This window comes from Pomacea canaliculata, linkage group LG3, assembly GCF_003073045.1.
Source record: "Pomacea canaliculata isolate SZHN2017 linkage group LG3, ASM307304v1, whole genome shotgun sequence".
Taxonomy (NCBI): domain Eukaryota; kingdom Metazoa; phylum Mollusca; class Gastropoda; order Architaenioglossa; family Ampullariidae; genus Pomacea; species Pomacea canaliculata.
The window spans coordinates 13,202,548-13,221,736 of record NC_037592.1 but is presented as its reverse complement, the minus strand read 5'-3'; the positions used below and the strand labels follow the sequence as shown (position 1 = coordinate 13,221,736).

General features: G+C 37.4%; 3 protein-coding genes across 6 annotated transcripts in view; all 3 read right to left on the bottom strand.

Moving 5' to 3' along the window:
• Positions 1-339: 339 nt before the first annotated feature.
• LOC112559845 (histidine N-acetyltransferase-like) lies at positions 340-3,725 on the bottom strand. The gene is made up of 3 exons (XM_025231300.1): positions 3,074-3,725; positions 2,188-2,421; positions 340-1,950 (listed from the first exon to the last, which is right to left on the bottom strand). The coding sequence occupies exons 1-3, from the start codon at positions 3,248-3,250 to the stop codon at positions 1,369-1,371; spliced, it is 993 nt and encodes a 330-aa protein (XP_025087085.1). The 5' UTR covers positions 3,251-3,725; the 3' UTR covers positions 340-1,368.
• A 4,098-nt stretch (positions 3,726-7,823) lies between these two features.
• LOC112559848 lies at positions 7,824-9,720 on the bottom strand. Its single transcript, XM_025231303.1, has 3 exons — positions 9,661-9,720; positions 8,512-8,756; positions 7,824-8,101 (listed from the first exon to the last, which is right to left on the bottom strand). Exons 2-3 carry the CDS (start codon positions 8,686-8,688, stop codon positions 7,829-7,831), a joined length of 450 nt encoding a protein of 149 aa, XP_025087088.1. The 5' UTR covers positions 8,689-8,756; positions 9,661-9,720; the 3' UTR covers positions 7,824-7,828.
• A 3,355-nt stretch (positions 9,721-13,075) lies between these two features.
• Positions 13,076-19,189, bottom strand: part of LOC112559842 (histidine N-acetyltransferase-like) — a 33,160-nt gene continuing 27,046 nt past the window's right edge. For 2 of the 4 annotated variants that reach the window (XM_025231295.1, XM_025231296.1), the window contains exons 6-7: positions 14,783-15,016; positions 13,076-14,569 (exon numbers count right to left, since the gene is read on the bottom strand). Coding sequence is in view for 2 of the 4 variants with exons in the window: in XM_025231293.1 (XP_025087078.1) it covers positions 13,988-14,569; positions 14,783-15,016; positions 16,460-16,636 (993 nt within the window). In the remaining 2 variants the exon portion in view is untranslated. Of the gene's footprint in view, positions 14,570-14,782; positions 15,017-16,459; positions 16,714-18,139; positions 18,155-18,238; positions 18,472-19,189 lie in introns of those variants that run through there. The other 2 variants (XM_025231293.1, XM_025231294.1) reach the window with 2 other exon arrangements.

The following is a 19,189-nucleotide window of genomic DNA, read 5'->3' as shown; positions in this document are numbered from 1 at the left end:
TTAAAGAAAGAGGTTAATATCACGGAGAGCATAGTTTAGCTCTGTTTCTGGGTGCGAAGAGTGCATGGGGAATATCTTTATTCGCGTCGTTAGACATTAATCATTCATCCATTGCGGGATATGGAAAACATCACACACAAAGTGCAGTTCACATACAGTTTTCTCGTATACATCGTAAAGGACCAATTCATGCCAGCGTTTGTGTGTGTGTGTGTGTGTATTAAGTCAGATGACCGTGATTAGCTTAAAACTTTTAAAGAGGTTACTGATAGCTTTCCACACATGTAGCACACACAAAATGTTATCTCACTGAACAATAAACGATTAAAAACGTCTATGTTTTAAGACTCGAAAAACGAATATGAAATAAAAAGAATCCGCATATTTATTCGTTATACACATATATATTATTTAATTTTAATTACTTTATGTCCGTTTGGTAACATATAGGTGTTATCTTACACTGATGAAGGTTCAACGTTTACATATCTTGATGTAAGTTTGTAAATGAACAGAGGCATTTAGTGAACGATAAGCAAAAGAAAACCCTGTTTTGCCACATGACCTGTCTAAATATTCTTACCAACCTCATTGTACAAGTAGGAAACATCTCTTATTTATTCTTCGACCTTTATGCAGATAACCGGTCCTAGTAATTCCAACAGCTTCGTGAAATCCGAGATATGTAAATAACAGCTTGCAACATTTCAGGTGTTAATGTACAGATTAGATGCTTGTCACGTGTTCAGTAATTTAACATAAAAGTGACTTGAAGGACGAAAGAGATGTGTGACATGTGTACAGTGAGCTACATTCACAGCTTCAGCAAGCTAAAATGCTTACAAAAGTAAAACAAGCTTCGAGGATTCTTATTTCAACATTAGTCAAGTGTTCCCTAGAATTATTATATGAAGATGACATTATAGATCAGTTTTGTCTAAGAAATTAAATCGAGAAACATATAAAGCTCCCAGATTACTCGAAAATCAAAATTGGAAAAAAGAAAAGAAAGCAAAATGGAAACCACCACAACAATATTTACTGACAAAGATAAATTAAATTTGAAAGGCATTTTACTACACTGTAGCGTCTTCTATTCTCTTGCTGGGAACAGATGGGATCCTCCAGGGTGTTGGTAAAGTTCTTGTGAACATGACCAGCTTCTTGTGCGGCGATGGACTTCGCACAGAAAACCGTGTTTCACATTTTGTTAAAATGAGCCACTGATGAAGCAGGCTAAATTTCACTCATTGAAATATCCAATTAAAAAATTTAATTGAAACTTCTAGTGTTACAGATAATAAAAGTAACTGTTGTCAGGCGTTCGCATTTCTAATTGATAAAAACAGAAAACTAACAATAGATAAATCAGAGAAAGCCACTCTTCAACTCTCGTTCCAATAAAATTTGCTGTTTAAAAGGCAGATTTGATTTTCTAAGTGGAAAGGTCTTTGCCAGGTCTGCCATAATTTCATCCAAGTTTCTGGTGTAATATACATTAAAAGCGACATTGCCGTTGCCCGTCTCAACGGAACGCAGAATGTGCCACGTGATGTGCGCACGCAGCTCGTCCTCACTTCCGTCACCGAAAAGATCTGCTGCGTAGTGAGTACCAATCTTACACCTGTAGTAGCTACCTGCGGAGAGGATGCGAGGGAGAGAACTGCGAGCCCTGTCCAAAGGGGAACTACTCTCGGCGTATGTTGCCACAAAAACGCAATGCGTGCAGGTGTTGGTGATGATGGGGACATTCTCTGGCATCGCTCGGTATGGCTTCCAGTCCAGAATCATTCTTCTGTCTGGGAATAGATGAAGGAGGTCGTCTAGTGACTCGCTAGACATGATAGAAGTCATATCATCACTAGAGAGTATTCTCATTCTTGGATTATCGGATTCCGTTTTCCTCTGGAAACTAAAATCAGAGGAAGTCAGCTCGACACTTGTCACGGCCTGAAACCGAATGAATGGTATTAGTATGTTTGCACTGACAAAGAATATTACATTAAATATTAAATAAGTAAAGGATAAACAGCTTTTAGAAAGTAAATCTACAATATTCAATTACCTTTTACAGCGAATTACTGTGATAAAAGTTTAGATATTGATGCTGTTTAAGACTTTACTAAAGTTAATTACAACGAACATTTAAAATTTCCTTATGTTTGCAGTAATACACTATGTACATACCCTTTCGGATACCTTTCTGTATGTTCTTAGAAGTCTCTGTCCATTCACTGCCATGTTTAGATTATTAACTGTAAAGGTAAGGTAGCAAATGTCAGGTGACCGGATGTATTGGTCAAGGATGAGTGGTTTAAATCGCCCGTACACTCCACTCCCTCTGTATTCTTCTACTATTCTTCCTGCAGTCGTAAGCAGAGTCCTTCCTCCGTCTATCACCTGAGTGCTCATGAATCCAACCTGTATCAAAGTGGATATAAAGGCTAGTTACTGATAGATATGTTAATTACTGATAGATATTTTAAAGAATAGGTAGTTGATTTAATTTGATCAAATTATTAGTTTTGTAATTAATGAATGGGGAAAATTATTTCATGTAAATTATCTGAATCCAGCGCCGGAGTATAAGACAGTGTGTCGGCGGTTACACCTGTGGTGAAGACAGTTAAAAGCTGAACAGAAGAGAGTATCATCCGGGGTTCTTCGACTGCGCAGATTAGCAGGTCTTTTAAAATTCTAATGACATTCTAGATGACTTAGCTGATGTTGTGTCTTCATTCATCACTTTCTGTGTTGACAGTCATACCCTTCAAGGAAAATGTCATCTTTCCTAATAATAAACCCTGGGTAACGAAGGAACTAAAATCAGTATAAGGGAGAAAACACTGGAACCTTTAGGAATTGTTCCACTATGGATTAGTTCCCTTTAAATCCTGAATAAGTCAACCAATCAGGTATTTTATTATGTATTGAAAGTATAGGCAATAATTTAATTGTATTGTAAAGGTCTTTTACCGCTCAAGATTGTTGGTTTTATTGCCAGGTGTTAGTGTTAGCCTAAATTAAAAATGTTTTTAAATATTAATTAGCATTATTAAGTGATTATACATACAGTTTTGCCCCCTTTTTTGTAAATGTAGCCACGAACGCCTGGCCCTTGGACGAGAGAGGGGTAGGTGGCGGGGAGGTAGTCGGCGCCGCTGTGCACGTCATCAGCTATGGCCACCACTGAGTCTCGGTCAGCCAGCGATGCGATGCAAAGCTCCTCATCCGATGGCATCTGCTCCATGTCACTGACAGCCGCCTGACTCAGAAAGGACTGTCTCAAGTGGCTGAGATTTTGTGCGAGTTTGCTGCTTTGTGAGAAGATTTAATGCATTAACCCGACAGATGCTTCCGAATGTTTTTTAACAAAATAATGGCTTACTTCCCTTGGTTGTTGAGCTTCAAGCAGTCTGAGAAAATCCACGAACGTCACACAACACTGAGCTACCTGTTCATTTACAGTTAAAAGAAGAAAAGCAAGTCAAGGCTGAGTAAACCATTAGCAAAATTGCTTGTAATATGAGTGAAGCCTATTGCCCGACGTAAAGAGCAAGAGCTTTGGAAAATGAGGTCAGACTTGGCTGTGAGAGTAGGAACACAAGATAACATTGTATTCGGACACACGCACCTTTGTGAGAGATGTAAGCTGATCTCAGTGTTCTTACCACTTAGTGTGCACACTCTCTTAATTCTCTCTCTCACACTCACAGGCAGGCCAGCTCACACTGTGTAACATCTGGCGGCGTGTGGAGACCAGGGATGGGGAGTAGCTACTGTAGCCGGCTACAAATTTTGTAGCTTGTAGCTTAGCGGCTACAAATTAAAAAAAAGTAGCTTGTAGCCGTAGCTACATTTTAGAAAGTAGCTGTAGCTTGGCTACATGTTGGCTACTTTCACGACTGTAGCACTCTAGTAGTGTACAAAGTATAATGTCTTTGGGTTGTAGATTTGCATCTATATTCCAGAATGTTCAGCACGGCAGCAATGAAAAAGATAGAATGTCTGTGCGAGGGAGGAAATGATGTTCAACAATGTAGCAATGTTCAAAGTAAAAATGTCTTGTCTTTGTGCGAGGGAGGAAATGATGTTCAACAATGTAGCAATGTTCACAGTAAAATGTCTTGTGCGAGGGAGGAAATGATGTTCAACAATGTAGCGATGTTCAAAAATGTCTTTATTGCGACGAAATAGAATGTCTGTGCTAGAATGTTCGAGGGAGGGAGATAAATAGCAGGGCTGACAGTGGTGTGGGACCTCTTTGTGAATTGAAGAGAGAGAAGTTAGGCCAGCTGCTGAGAAAAAGATACTGAATTAAAGAAAACTTCAGTGTGGAATTCTATCTCTGTGTTATTTCTGGTACGACAGCCACTCTACGTAGCCATTTGACGTGTTGGTTACACGACCATTCGTCGACAGCGTGTCAGCAAGACGACGACAGCCACTGCTCTCACTGCTCGGTGTTGTGACAGCCAGACACCACGTGTCTCGCACGCTCAGTAACCGGAAGTACTGTGTCGTCCAAGTGGCGGGAGCGATTTGAAAAACGAAGATGGACGTACCCATCAATTTCCAGCCTTATTTGAAATTTTTTACATTTTGCGAAGCCACAAAATTGGCTATAGTTTCAAATGCAAGAATTGTTGAGAGATTGTTCAGTCTGGCAGGACTTATCGTGACAAAAGCTGCGCACTAGGGTGACAGACAGCAACTTCGAGGCCAAAGTTCTGGTCAAGTTCAATTCCATGGAGGACTGAAAGAATGTAGATTTGTTTTAAGGTTACCGGTACACTCCAAAAATTAAAATCCATATTTTAAATATCTTTAAGGGTTTTTAAATATAGAGTAACAAAATAACATAGATACAGTATAGCACTTTAAAACTGTTTTTGAGTACCTAAAGTAAAAATTGTGACTTTAATCAACGATTTTGTTTCAAAACGTACAAGCATTTAAAAAACAAATTTACACAATACCATAAGTCATATACCAAAGGTTTTGGGTTTTTTGTAAACTAGAGGCACTGATAAGAAAACTGATGCATAAGGCGTTTTGATATCTCAAGATTTCTAGGAGATATAAAAAATCAGACATGGTACCCCCGACTCAGTGTGAATGTGGCAATTAAATATTTAGAAAATATTTAGAAAAATGTTAATTTTATCAAAAGTAATGTTTATACCATATTCTCAAATGCATCACTTTGTAGCTTATGCATTTCTAAACAAAATTGCAAAATGTTACTGCTGTAGCACAAGCCAATCTTGAGAAATATGTTTTTATAGTTTAGGACTGGATGTCAAAAACGACAGAGAAATTCAAGCTTAAAGATTTAAAATAAATATATCTTGTATCAGATCATTTTTGAAAAATATATTTCAGTGTTTATATGCTACATTTGACATCCTACTATATAATTAAATTCTATTCTAGTATGCCAGGACTATACTTTTCACCCTATCAGCTTTTGGAAACAATTAGTTTGTGTTCCTTTCTTTGTTTTCAGTGTCAGTGTTAGAAAAAAATGCCTTATGATCTACTTGCCTAAACTAGATTAAGCAGTGTTTTACTTATATTCCATGCAAACTCATTTATTTCAATGGTCTGTTGTTCATTGTCACAGTATTGATAAGAGGTTGACATTTTTCATCACCACATAACCTAACTTATTGAAAATTCCACCAGGTACCTGATACTTAAGCATCTGTTTAGTTTTCATTTCTAAGTAATAGGAACAAATAGTTATAGAAAACAAATGTTTATCGGAAAACTTATATAATTTCTTTTGTCACTAAAACAGGATGAGGAAAAAGATCCAGAAATGTTTAATATAATCGTAAAATACGTGTACTTATTGTGTGAAAAAGGCCGGGGGAGGAAGGGTGCAAAGAATGAATGAAAGCATTTATGGATTCACTAAATAAAATTGTCGGTATATCGCAGTTCTCCGTTTCATTATTATAATAAAAACTTTGTAAAGCAAGTAATAGTGTTTTGTGTGTATGTTTGATGTTTGTGTATGTTGCTACAGCCAGCTGGCTACAGCTAACTTGTTATAACATCACGCTTTTAAAATTAGCCAAAAGAAGCTGGCTACATTTTAAAAGTAGCTCAAAGTAGCTGGCTACTTTTTGGAAAATTGTAGCTGTAGTGTAGCCGGCTACATTTTGAAAAAAGTAGCTGTAGCCTAGCCGGCTACAAATTAAAAGTAGCTTGCCCATCCCCGGTGGAGACACATGAGAAGGTTCTTGTTTCCCCATGATGGCCTCATCGTCTAACTCCTTCTCGGGGTGACTATAGTGAGTCTCTCAATGTTAGTACTTTGCAAGCATGTGTACCAGAGACAGGCAAGGCTACTGTAATTGTAGGATCTGTAGGACCAATATTTATTAAATGCAAGATAATAAAACTGGTCAGAGACTTTTGATGATTATATGTAACAGATTTTTTTTTCGCACGGAACATGTTTTATATTATTAAATGGGACAGTACGCTATACATGTAGTGGCGGCACGTATAAAACCTACTAAAAGAAAACCTATCTCCTGTTTCCACCTTATCCTAAAATATTTGCGATTCTGGTCATCACGTAATTATACTATACATATATAATTATTATATCTTTACTCTTTTACCGCAGATTGGCAAACAGACGCCAGGAAAAGTGATTAGTATCAACTTTGTTTTACTGTTTTCGTGAAAATAGATTCTTTGGTTATTAAGCTAACAGGAAAATACACTGCTGTTTTAAAAATAATTGCATAAAATGTTCATCTTATACTCATTTCATATTCTGATTACATATAGGTAATAATATTAATAATAATAAAGGATAGGTGTATCACTTTTTTTCTAAATACTACATAGAAGGTACTGTATTTTTAATAAAACAATACTACTCCATTCTTCCACCCACTACTTTCCTATTCGTCCTTAAAAAGAAGATTAATGGAACTCTCAGTACTTGGTATCCGATTCATTCTTGCGTTTATATATATTTGTCCTTTCATCAGTCATGTAGCCCTTAACAAAAGTCTTGTTCTAACACGACCAACTTCTTCTCGGACAGACATGAATTTCTCAGTGGAAACATCTTGCTCAGGTCTGCGATAATGTCATCCAAACTTCTGGTGTAGATGATGGCGAAGACAACATTCCCGTTTCCTACGTCAGCTGACCGCAACATGTGCCACGTGATATGCGCGCGCAGCTCTTCTTCACTCCCCTCACCGAAAAGATCTGCTGAGTAAAAAGTACCTTTCTTGCACCTGTAGTGGCTTCCTGCAGAGAGGACCTTTAGGGGAGCAAACAAAGGTGTGTCCAAGGAAGGACTCTTGGCGTCTGTAGCCAGGAAGACGCGGTGTTTACAGGTGTTGGTGATGAGGGGCACGTTAGCTGCCATCAGTCGGTATGGCTGCCAGTCTAGAATAATTCTTCTTTCTGGGAAGAGATGATGAAGGCGGCCGTCCTCGCAAGACATGATAGATGTCATATCATCAGTAGAGAGTTTTCTTATTCCAGGAAAACGTGCTGCAGCTTTGAAACTAACATCAAAGGATGTCAGCTCCACACTTGTTATTTTCTGCAAAAGAAGAAATGTTTATGTGTTGCCTTTAAAAAAATATCGAATAGTGCCTAAAATAAAAATAGAAAATATTTCTTTATTTTCCTTTAAACATTTACCTATTACCTATGAATGCACAGATATAGAATCATACTGTTACATCGCATTGTGCAATTATAAACTGAAGCTAATTTATTCTTTGGACATAAAATTATTTCAAGGGAATGTTGTGTTTTTGTTACAATTAGAAGCACTATATTTCTATAACATATTTTGTAACATTCTCAAAGTGTAACATACTTTTTCGGTGACCTGTCTGTTAGTCCTTAGGAGCTTCTGTCCAGTTGCTGTCATGATGAGGTCAGAGACTGTAAAGGCAATGTAGCAAAGGTTAGGTGTCCCGATATATTTGTTTCGAATTAGTCTACGAAATCTCCCTAAGACTCCAGTTCCTCTGTATTCAGGCGCCACTCTTCCTGTACTTTGTAACAGCGTCCTTCCTCCGTCTATCAGCTGAGTGTTCAAAAATGCAATCTGCATAAAAAATGTATAAACAACTGAAAAAGTTTACTACATGTTATATGTAATTTGTTTTATTGAGCAGTGAAAGCTGGATATTTTGAACAAAGTGTATTCATTAAGTGTTAATTAAATTATTGTGTGTGTTTTCTTTTTACTAGACAACCGGTATACACAGATTAACTGAATTTGAGAAGTTTAATATTTTTGCAGGTCATTCCCTCTTTAAAATCTTGAAAGTATGGACAGTGCATGTCCCTGGAAAAATGGCATTAGATCCACTTGGATTCTCTATACACTCGACTAGTCAGTAAGGACCCATCAGTATATTTTCACTTTAAACATATATTGATTGAAGAAGACTAATAATTATGTAAGAATTTATGTGAATTATTCAATTTATTATATAAAGTAATGATTCATACAGTTTTGCACTCTTTTTTGAGGATATAGCCACGCGTGCCTGGTCCTTCCACAAGAGAGGGGTAGGTGGCAGCGAGGAAGTCGGTGCCGTCAAAAACATCTTCGTCTATCGCCACGACTGAGTCTCGGTCAGCCAGCGATGCCACACAAACTTCTTCATCTGATGGGATCTGCTCCATCTCACTGACAAGAAATGTTCTCGAGCTGTGATGTGAAAATTGAGTACTGGTTGGCTGTACCCTGTAACCTGTACAAAAATTAGACACAACCCAATACGTTCTCAAAAGAAATATTTTAATTGTTATGAACAAAATACATGTATAGGTAATTTATTTTTAGATACTGAAGTAGCTTTCCCCAAAGAATGGCATAAAATATATATAATATGTATGTTTTAATACAACGACCTGAAATAAATATAGAACTAATAACGACGTGAAGAAAGAAAATAGAGAAGAAAGAATGGATGAAAAAAAGAGAAAGAGATCGAGGTCAAAGACATCTAGTCCGTGATATCCTAATAGGAACACATCCAAAAGCTATAGAGGCATTTTTAACCGTCATTTGGTTTTTTATACACTGTTACTAAATGTTGGGAGTGTAGGTACATAGTCATTTATAATTGTGCACAAGATTATAAATACTAGTTTGTAGATTATCACTTTCTGAGCGCTTCCTGCCCGTTGTAATAATGTGATTTTAGGGCTAGCTGAGAACAAACATATTGTTTATACTGCCACCCTCGTTTTGAAAGACTTCTCATTGCAATTTCCATTGCCTTTCTATCTGACAGATAAACACTTTTTCCCTTTCTACTATTTTATTTTCTTAAAGTGTAAGGTACTCAAAAGTAAACCTTTGAGGTTCAATAGCAATTTCAAAGGAAAAAAAGACAATGTACATTTGTCGCAATAAATTACACACACACAAAGGTAAACACGGATTCACAGATAGAAAGAGAAGAGCGATAATCACACAGATTTGGGAAAACATTACCTTGCATCGAGTTTTATCTAATAATTAGAAAACTTACTACATAATAGTAATCTAGTATTTTAAATAAATTAAAAAAGAACTCTTGGTGTATTGTGAAATTACTGTGAGTTAACCTGCCAGCCGTGAGTAGCTAGCGTGTATAAGCTCACAGCTACCTGAGTCCACCTGCCTTTGAGTAGGCGACTGAAATGGTAGGAGTATTGTGTTGGAGATACCCAGGTCCAGCTGTGACAATCAGATTTTGTGGTTTAGTGTTACGACAGTTGACAGTGTGCGAACAGTGTTCCTGGGCAGCAATTGTTGCGCAAGGAATAAGCAGAATCAAGGAAGAATATTTTCGTTTCCTTAAAGGGATTCCTTAAAGGCAAAATAAAAGTGCTTAGAATCGCGTAAAGAGTAGGATAAATTTGAATCTCGTCTATTTATATGTGTGTTCATGTGGAAAACGTTGAAGGTTTTTAGCAGAATGTTGTGTTTAATAAGAAAAATTACTCGGGACTCTTTTTTTGCTTCCACGAAGTCTCGTTCTCCGTCACATGACCCTATGACGTGTGGTTTCCATAGTGAGAACCATGCCTCGAGAATGTGCTGCACCCGATTGCAACGAAAAGATGGGAAAAGATTCAAAATTTTCTTTTCATCAGTTTCCGAAAGACAGAGCCTTACAAGCCTTACAAAGTGCGTCATACGAATAAAAAGACGTCAAATCTTCGCAATGACCTCAGACACTTCCTGTGCATGTGACGTCATAAGGAGACTCCTGTGCTTGATCATCTCGGGAAGATATCGTGGTTACTAGGCGGAAGGACACAAGGATTTCACTGGATTTGTTAAATTTTTATAAACATCGGCAACCGAAATAGTGCTAATAAGTGGTAATTAAGTGAGAAACGAATCATTTATTTCTCCTGTACTGCACTCGTCCTCTGTCATTGTAACTAAATATATTTTTGAAACGTTTGACCGTCACCACAGACTTATCACAAGCCGTGAGTATCCCTTTAATAACGACAGACTGTCCAGACTATGCACATGATACTTATCTTACTTTACACTATGAAATCTGCTTTATAAATATGGTTCCATCCGTAAGGCAACATCTAGGAAGTCCTAGACACCGCTTAATAGCTACAAAGTCTTGACTATTAATTTATCTGGGACAACGACTTACTCTTGCTCCATGAATACGACCCCAGGGTTACATTTTGTTGGATTTAACAGACACAACATGTTTCACTCTAAGTATCATTAAAATAACTTTGCTACTCGCAATGTCATGTAAAACATCGAAAATAAACAGATTGATACTAAAAACCTAAATACTGTGCGTTTACTGGTAACCCTTGATCAGATGGTCTAAAACAATGAAAATAATACTAATCCAACAATGATGAGCCTTAAGATCACCCTGACATATGTTAGGTTTGTAGTTTGAGTCTCACTTTTATAACGTCTACACAAGCAAAAAAATAGTTTCAAAATAACAATACTGCTAGACATATATGATAAACATGTTATTACTTAAAGAGAGGAGATACGCTTCATTTTAAATCAGGTTAAAATTAACTAAATAACAGGTACTTACCAGACTGTCGTCACATGCAAGAGACTTGACTTTGTAAACTCTTACAAACTGCAAGCAACAGGCTCACCAGTGTGTTGTGTAAGATGGAATCCTTTAACGTGGCTATTGATTTCAGCATTATGGTTTTATATGTATGAACAGCACACACCATATCGGATTATTACCTTCTTTCCTGTGGAAAACGTTTGTACCACGTCTCAGCATCGCGTGACTCTGTAACAATGAATTAAGTCGACTGCCTTATGTGACATTGTGTGTGTGTCGGGGGATACGGGGGGAGGTTGGGTGGAGTGCGAGGGGTGTCACAACCAAAGTGAAACAAAGGAAAGCATTGAGGGATTGTTTGGTATTTACAAATGCAAGACCTATACAATAATGGTGTTAATAGTCAGATGTACTGCAACACTTATAACTTGTAATTTTTGTAATTTATTTTTTATGTATTATTACTGTAAATGCTTCTGTCTACGATATTTTCCTTCAACATTCTATTCAGTTGATGATTCAACAACTGTACAATTCACCCTCTGTTCTGGATTGGAGAAAATATTCACAGACAAGAAAGAACACATTCTGCACAAGGATAAAGTGGTAGGAAAATTAAAATTAATGATGCAGTTTGAAGGTACGACAGTCAGTTTTCTGCTCATTTCACAGACCTTGCTCTTTGAACAAAATGGTGAGACATCTCTTCCTCAATTTACATCTGAACTTCTGGTGGAAAAAAAACACAAGATGTTTTGCAAATAAACCAGCATATAAGAATAGAAAATCGATGACATTGAACCATCTGTGAGTTATTGTGATTTAAAGCCGCTTAATTGTTACTAGCAGTTAATAAAACATACTTTAATAAATCTGGATTTTTACTGACCATGTGGCTGTTGTGACCAAATGGCCAAAACAATGAGACAGAGAAAGTCTCCCTTTGCAAGCAAGTGTTTTGTGAAAGAGTCCAAAAGAAATAATTTGGCCGAGCTTAACAATCTGCTTCACAAACAGAGATTTGATGTTTTACTTAGGTCTGTATTCTGCAGAGGCAACTCCTTTCCAGTATTAGTTGATGAGTGTCCCGGCTACTAAATTATGTCTATGATGATTTCTATAGTTTGTTTTTCCAGCTGAAGTGTTATTGTCAACTTTGAATCTGTTAATATACTGGCGGGCGGGCCAGCGGGCGGGCCAGCGGGCGGGCCGGTCAGAGACAGGAGGCGGGCCGGATCCCGCCCGCGGGCCGCCCCTTGCCCAGGTCTGCACTAACGGCTTCTGTGTCCTGTTCTTCACTTCCATCTTGTTTTGAGGTTTTGACTTAACAGGATTATAAAACTTTTTCATTGACACATAAACTTTTTTTGACATTGTCAACCACGGAACTGCTTTTCATTTTTTGATTGACGGACCACGAGGGTTGTTACTTGTGAAATTTGTATCTTCGATATCTGCGCCCCAACAAACACAAGCCATCACCTTGCCAACCCACACTGCCAGCTTGAATTTCTTCAGGGATGGAGAATAACAGCGTTTCAACTGTTTGCTTTGAATCTTTGATTCCCGTTCAAAGTGATGAACCCAGGCTTCATCTTGAGTTACTAATGTGCAATGGAATTTCTCATGATGATAATGTCTGGAAATAACCTGATGTTTTTTCCCCGTTCTTATTATGTATGTGTTTTTTTTCTTTTTTCTCTTTTCTTTTAAGTATGCACTTTGAGCCTTCCTATAATGGTGTGAATTATTATTATTATTATTATTATTATTATTATTATTTATTATTATTATTATTATTATTATTATTATTATTATTATTATTATTATCATCATCATCATCATCATCATCATCTGTAGGTTGAATGTGTCAGTATACCTGTCGTCAACAAAGCACATCTACACTGCCCTCCAACCGCCATCATCCGTGCCTGAGTGATATTATTCAAACATCTGACTTGTTATCATAAAGACAAGAAATTACAAGACTCTAAGGATACACTTCTTTTACACTTTTTACCTTCGCCAGACAAAAAAATTAATAAAAAAGCAAAATGAAGCCACACAAATAAACTACCTTTCAGCATTGTATATACATATGTCGTTTATGATGTATAAATAGGCAATACCTTCAAAGAGGTTGCCAATAGCTTTTCACACATGTAGTACAAAAACAGTTTTCTCTGACTGAATCATTAAGAATTAAAGCGCTCTACTCTTTATGTCACAAAAAAGTAACCAAACAAAGAATATTCCGCATATGTATACATTATGTATTATATAATTATAATTAATATGTGTCGTTTTGGTAATAGAATATTATCAAACACTGATTAAAGTTTAAAGTTTAGTTATATTGATATAAATTTTTTAATGAATAGGAGCATTACATGGTGACACCTAATAATAAGAAAACCCTACTTTGCCACATCACCAGTCTAAATGCTCTTAAGACCTGAAGGCCTCATCGTACAGGTAGGAAACATTTTTTTCTTAAATCTTTATGTAGATAACCAGTTACCAGCCCTAGTAATTCCAACAGCTTTGTGAAATACAAAATATGTAAGATATGCAGCATTTCAGGTATTAATGTACAGACGCATGTCACGTGTCCAGCAATTAAAAGTACAAGTTGTTTGACCGACAAAGGAGATGCATGCCATGTGTACAGTCAGCTAATTTCACAGCTTTAGTATTTTAAAGTGCTGAGAAAACTAAAATAACCATCGAGGATTGTTATTTCAAGATAAGTCAAGTGTTTCCCACAACTACTATGTGAAAATAACTATACAGAAGCAGTTTTGTGAAACAGATAACTGTGTTGTGTGCAGGCATTGCACACATTTTATTTATAAAAAGATTTATATGGAATATTTTTAATTGTTAAAAACACAAAATTAACAGTAGATAGTTTAGAGACAGCTGCTCTTCAACACTTGTTCGAATGAAATTACCTGCTTAAAAGGCAGATTTGATTTTCTAAGTGGAAAAGTCTTTCCCAGGTCTGCCATCATTTCATCCAAGCTTCTGGTGCAAGAGACAGTAATAGCAACATTACCGTTACCCACATTAGCGGAACGCAGAATGTGCCACGTGATGTGCGCACGCAGCTCGTCCTCACTTCCGTCACCGAAAACATCTGCTGAGTAACAGGTACCTATCTTACACCTGTAGTAGCTACCTGCGGAAAGGATGCGAGGGAGAGAACTGCGAGCCCTGTTCAAAGGGGAACTACTCTCGGCGTCTGTTGCCACAAAAACGCGATGCGTGCAGGTGTTGGTGATGATGGGGACGTTCTCTGGCATCGCTCGGTATGGCTTCCAGTCCAGAATCATTCTTCTGTCCGGAAAGAGATGAAGGAGGTCGTCTAGAGACTCACTAGACATGATAGAAGTCATATCATCGCTAGAGAGTATTCTCATTCTTGGATTATCGGATTCTGTTTTCCCATGGAAATTAAAATCAGAAGAAGTCAGCTCGACACATGTCACAGTCTGAAACCGAATGAATGGTATTAGCATTTGACAATTATATTAAATAAGTGTAGCACAAAGAGCTTTTAAAACATCTACATTATTCACTTATTTGTTACAGTAAATTACAATAACAGTTTAGATATTGTCTGCAATTCATTACTTTACTAAAATTACTTACAACAAACAATTAAAAATTTTGTTATGTTTGAAATCTATAAACCATATACACACCTTCTCGGATACATTTCTATATGTTCTCAGAAGTCTCTGTCCATTAACTGCCATGTTGGTATTATCAACTGTAAACGCAAGGTACCAAATGTCATGTGACCGGATATATTGGCGAAGGACCAGTCTTTGAAAACGCCCGTACATTCCTCTCCCTCTGTATTCCTTTACTATTCTTGCTGCATCCATAACCAGAGTTCTCCCTCCATCTGTGAGTTCAGTGGTCATAAATCCAACCTGTATCAAAATGGATATAAAATCTAGTTACAGACAGATAATTTAAAGAATATGTAGTACTTGATATTATTATTAGTTTCACTTACACATGGCTTTGCTAAAACATAGTTTGGTGATCAACTGCTTTGGTTCCTACAATTTTCAGTCCAATGTAGGTTTGATGGCATTTGCGAAGAAAACTACAAACCAACCAACTCGCACACAAGGTCTTTTACACCTGAATGTTTCTCTGTCTGTGGATGCATTGCCAGGTGTTAGCTTCAGATTTAATTGAGAGATTTTGTTGCACCTAAAGTGACCAGATGAACAGACAAGGCAACCGTGATTGTAGCATCTTTATTGGTTGACCATTTTTTTGAATACAAGTTAAAAAGAATTTTGGAATCTATGTAAGTACATATTTACAATGTAATTGATTATTATTATTCTTTACTGATTACAAAAATGTAACATGTTTTATATTATGACACGAAACCTGGTCATATTATTACCAAAAACATAGTTTATAACTTTCTACTATTACCTGTAACAGCGTGGATCAAGCCTCGTAAAGAAAAACCCATTTCTCTTTAATCTGTTCTTTAAAGGTTATTGCCGATATATGATATTATACAAAATGATTCTTAACTCTCACAGACTGCCAACTGATAAGGTCAACTTAGGTGCAATTTCACTTTTTGATGAAAATAGATTCCTTAATCCTTAAACTAAAAACAAAATACACTGATATATTGAAAATAATTAAATGTAAAGTACATCTTATACTCAGTTTATATACTGATTGAATGCAACCTATAAATTTTAATACATAATGCTACAAATTCGACACAGAAGTATATATCATTTTAAAATATTAAAAACTTTCGTGACTTTTTTGAACTAAAAGTATAATAAAATACAAAGTAGGAAATCATACTGTTTGCTTCACCTTGAAAAAGATAGTTGTAGTATTTTCCTAACTACCATATATACAGTATGTGTACAATAAACTACAATAAGCTACAGTCACAGTGCTCTCAAGGAATGAGCAAGTGAATGGTAATTTTAAAAATAGTTGTCTGAGGGACGAGGTACATTCAGGTCACGTGTAATTAAATCTGACGGACAGACCCTTAGATGTTGTTGATGCAATGTGTTGCATCTGATTGTCTTTGTTGGCCACTGACAGCTGGATATATTCAGAAAGACATATGTCTTACTCCTGCTTTTGTTATCTTTAAATAGGAAACCAGTTTGCGAACATTAATGCAGCTTTAATAAAACTGATATTATGAAATGAAATGCCAGAGTTGATGATAAATAACAGTTAATACATTCCGAATATCTACGTTCCAATTTTTCACTTTCACGTTTAATATAAAAATGTCTAAGCTGAAGAAGGTTTATAATTAGGTAGGAATGTGGGAAAATTATTTGGAATAGATGTCCGAAAAATAAACCTACAGTTCTGCCTCCTTTTTTGTAAAGGTAGCCACGAACGCCGGGTCCTTCTACAAGAGACGGGTAGGTGTCAGGGAGGTTATCCAGGCCGCTGTACACGTCATCGGCTATCGCCACGACTGAGTCTCGGTCAGCCAGCGATGCCGCACAAACTTCTTCATCTGATGGGATCTGCTCCATGTCACTGACAGCCACGTCTGTCGACAAGAAATGTTCTCGAGATGTCACGTGAAAATTCAGTAGGGGCTAGCTGTTCCCTGTAAAATAGATGAGAGACACATTGTTGTATTGAAGCGACCTTTTGACCGTTTGTAACTGCCATGAACACACACACACACACACAAATATTCATTTTTTCTTATGGTTTGTGGAAGCCTTGCCCTAAGAACGACACAAGGTTCTGTTGGTTCTATTACAGCAATAATAACTAATTACTTAACTAACTAAATAAACTAAATGCAGACACCTAGTAGGAGTCACACCCAAAAGCCACGTCACAGCCTAAGCTTCCATTGTTGTTTAAAAGAATTTATATTTATATAGCTGCACTCTGTGTGTGTTATATCTCTTTCTCCTACTTTTTTTCACTCTATGTAAATGTTATGTGCTTTGGTATGAAAATCGTCATGCATTATCTAGTATCGCCGTATCGACGTATCGACCTCTGTGTACTTCAAGACTCGATGCCCAGCGATCCCCCTGCCCCCAGTCCCCTGCTCAGTGTCAGTGCTATGCTTTATCTGTCATGTCTTTCAGCGTTATTGAAAAGAACAGCTTGTCTTCATAGCCTTTTTCTGCCTAAAGAAAGACAAATTAAAATCCGTGACTCCATGATCCTCCTCATCCTCGTCCGTTTATCCGTTTATGTCTGCTGACAGTATGTCATCCCCTGTATCAACGGTAAAAGTTTCAGAAAGCTTGGGTAGCGATCTTTTATTATTTCAGGATCCTATCGAAGGTAAATGAGGCACTGTCGATCTTCAAGCCTACTCGCGGCGATGAAAGTGATCACACTGGAAAGAACGATTGTTATCCTGGAGAGAACTTGGTCAGAGTGGTGGTAGGGGAGGTAATAAAGACGTTGGACAGTCGCCTACATAGAGTCGTCTCGCTTTAGGCCCAACAACAACCAGCAACTGAAAAATTATTAGCTGCTGTACCAACACTAGCCTGTGAAAATGACAGGCATCAGCAGTACAGTCGTCGGAGTCGGTGAGAGTTTTCACAAGATGAGCGCGAGACTGTAGAGCACAGTGGAGCGGAAAGGTGTCAACGTCTTCAGTGATGCCGGACTAGAAATAGGTCAAATTGTGATGTCATGATTTACCTAATTAATACATGTTTCAGTTCTCTCACTGGTTGAGGTTTTCTCATGGCTAACACATCCACGATCCTGACGTTTGGGTGAGTTTTGTGCATGCTAATGTTGGTAGACGTGTATCTAAAAACGGAAAAGGTTTATTCACCCAAACTTTAGGAAATAGTGCATCGCTGGTTTAATTAAACTCCACTTGACACAGATGACCAATCAGGGTTTCATTTATGCGAGCAGACGTTTTGCATGCACATAGTTTCCATTAGAAACACCCGACAAACATTCATCAGATGTTTCCAACGACAAACATTTTTATAAAGATACGTTCAGAAAAAAGATTAAAAATGAACTGAATGACTGGTACTTACTCGACTGCCGTGCTACTGAAAAGGGAATTATCTTCCCAAATACTCACGAGATGCACACAGTATAAGACGATAGATTAATGACAGAAAAAGGAAACATACTTGTTGTTAAAGTCCTTAGTGTGGAATCGGCCGCTGTTCCTTCTGAGCGACGAAACCAGACAGAAAATAAAACATATGCCAGGTCCTTTTATGTAATTAGACAGTTACATGAACAATATCATAGGCCAGTGTGTTAATGGAATCAACGCCACGTGATGTAACTGACCAATCACAGGTTCGTGTAGGGTAGCAGACGTCTTGCATACACGAATCATTAGGAAACAATTGCCCCATGTGTCCTTTCAGCAATTAATCCCCACCTTCTGTAGAGGGCGAGTGTGTACTGTGTTTTGTCGAAACGAAAGGAACCTTGGAGGGTGGACACTACAATGGCCATAGAAAGAAGGTGGACTGGACTGGTCTGGTTATGCAGGACCTGCCCACTATCTCCCAAGACTATTATTCAGCAGGACCAAAGAATACAATATCAATGTTGAACACACAGTGAGAGAGTGGAGGGAAAAAGAGAGATATATACTGATACTGTAGAGAAGAACCTAAAGTTTACAGTTAGCTATGAGCTAAGTTTGCGATTGAAATTTTTTACTCTATTTTAAAAATGGTTATGGTCATCCCCTTACCATTTCTTCTCGTTTTGGGGTGAAATATTAATGATATCATTTATCTATGGGCTAGCGCTCTAACCACCCAGGTATTCGCCTTCCTTTACTTAGTACGGTGTCTGCAGAACAACATAATTAAATTGACATTATGTAAACTGCATTCGGCTGAAAGCAGTCCGTAATAATTGATTGTTCGCACCCTCGTCAGTACGAGAGCTTGCTTAATTACGGTTTAAGCACAGAAGTTAGCAAAAGAGCCGGAGTTATTTAAAGGATAAAGGTCAGGGGGGGGGGCACGAGTGGCAAGGTCAGTCCATGCTCTGGCAAATTAAACATCACAAGCTTCTCGTTCTGCACTTTTGCTCTGACGATCGTGTACTAGAAACTG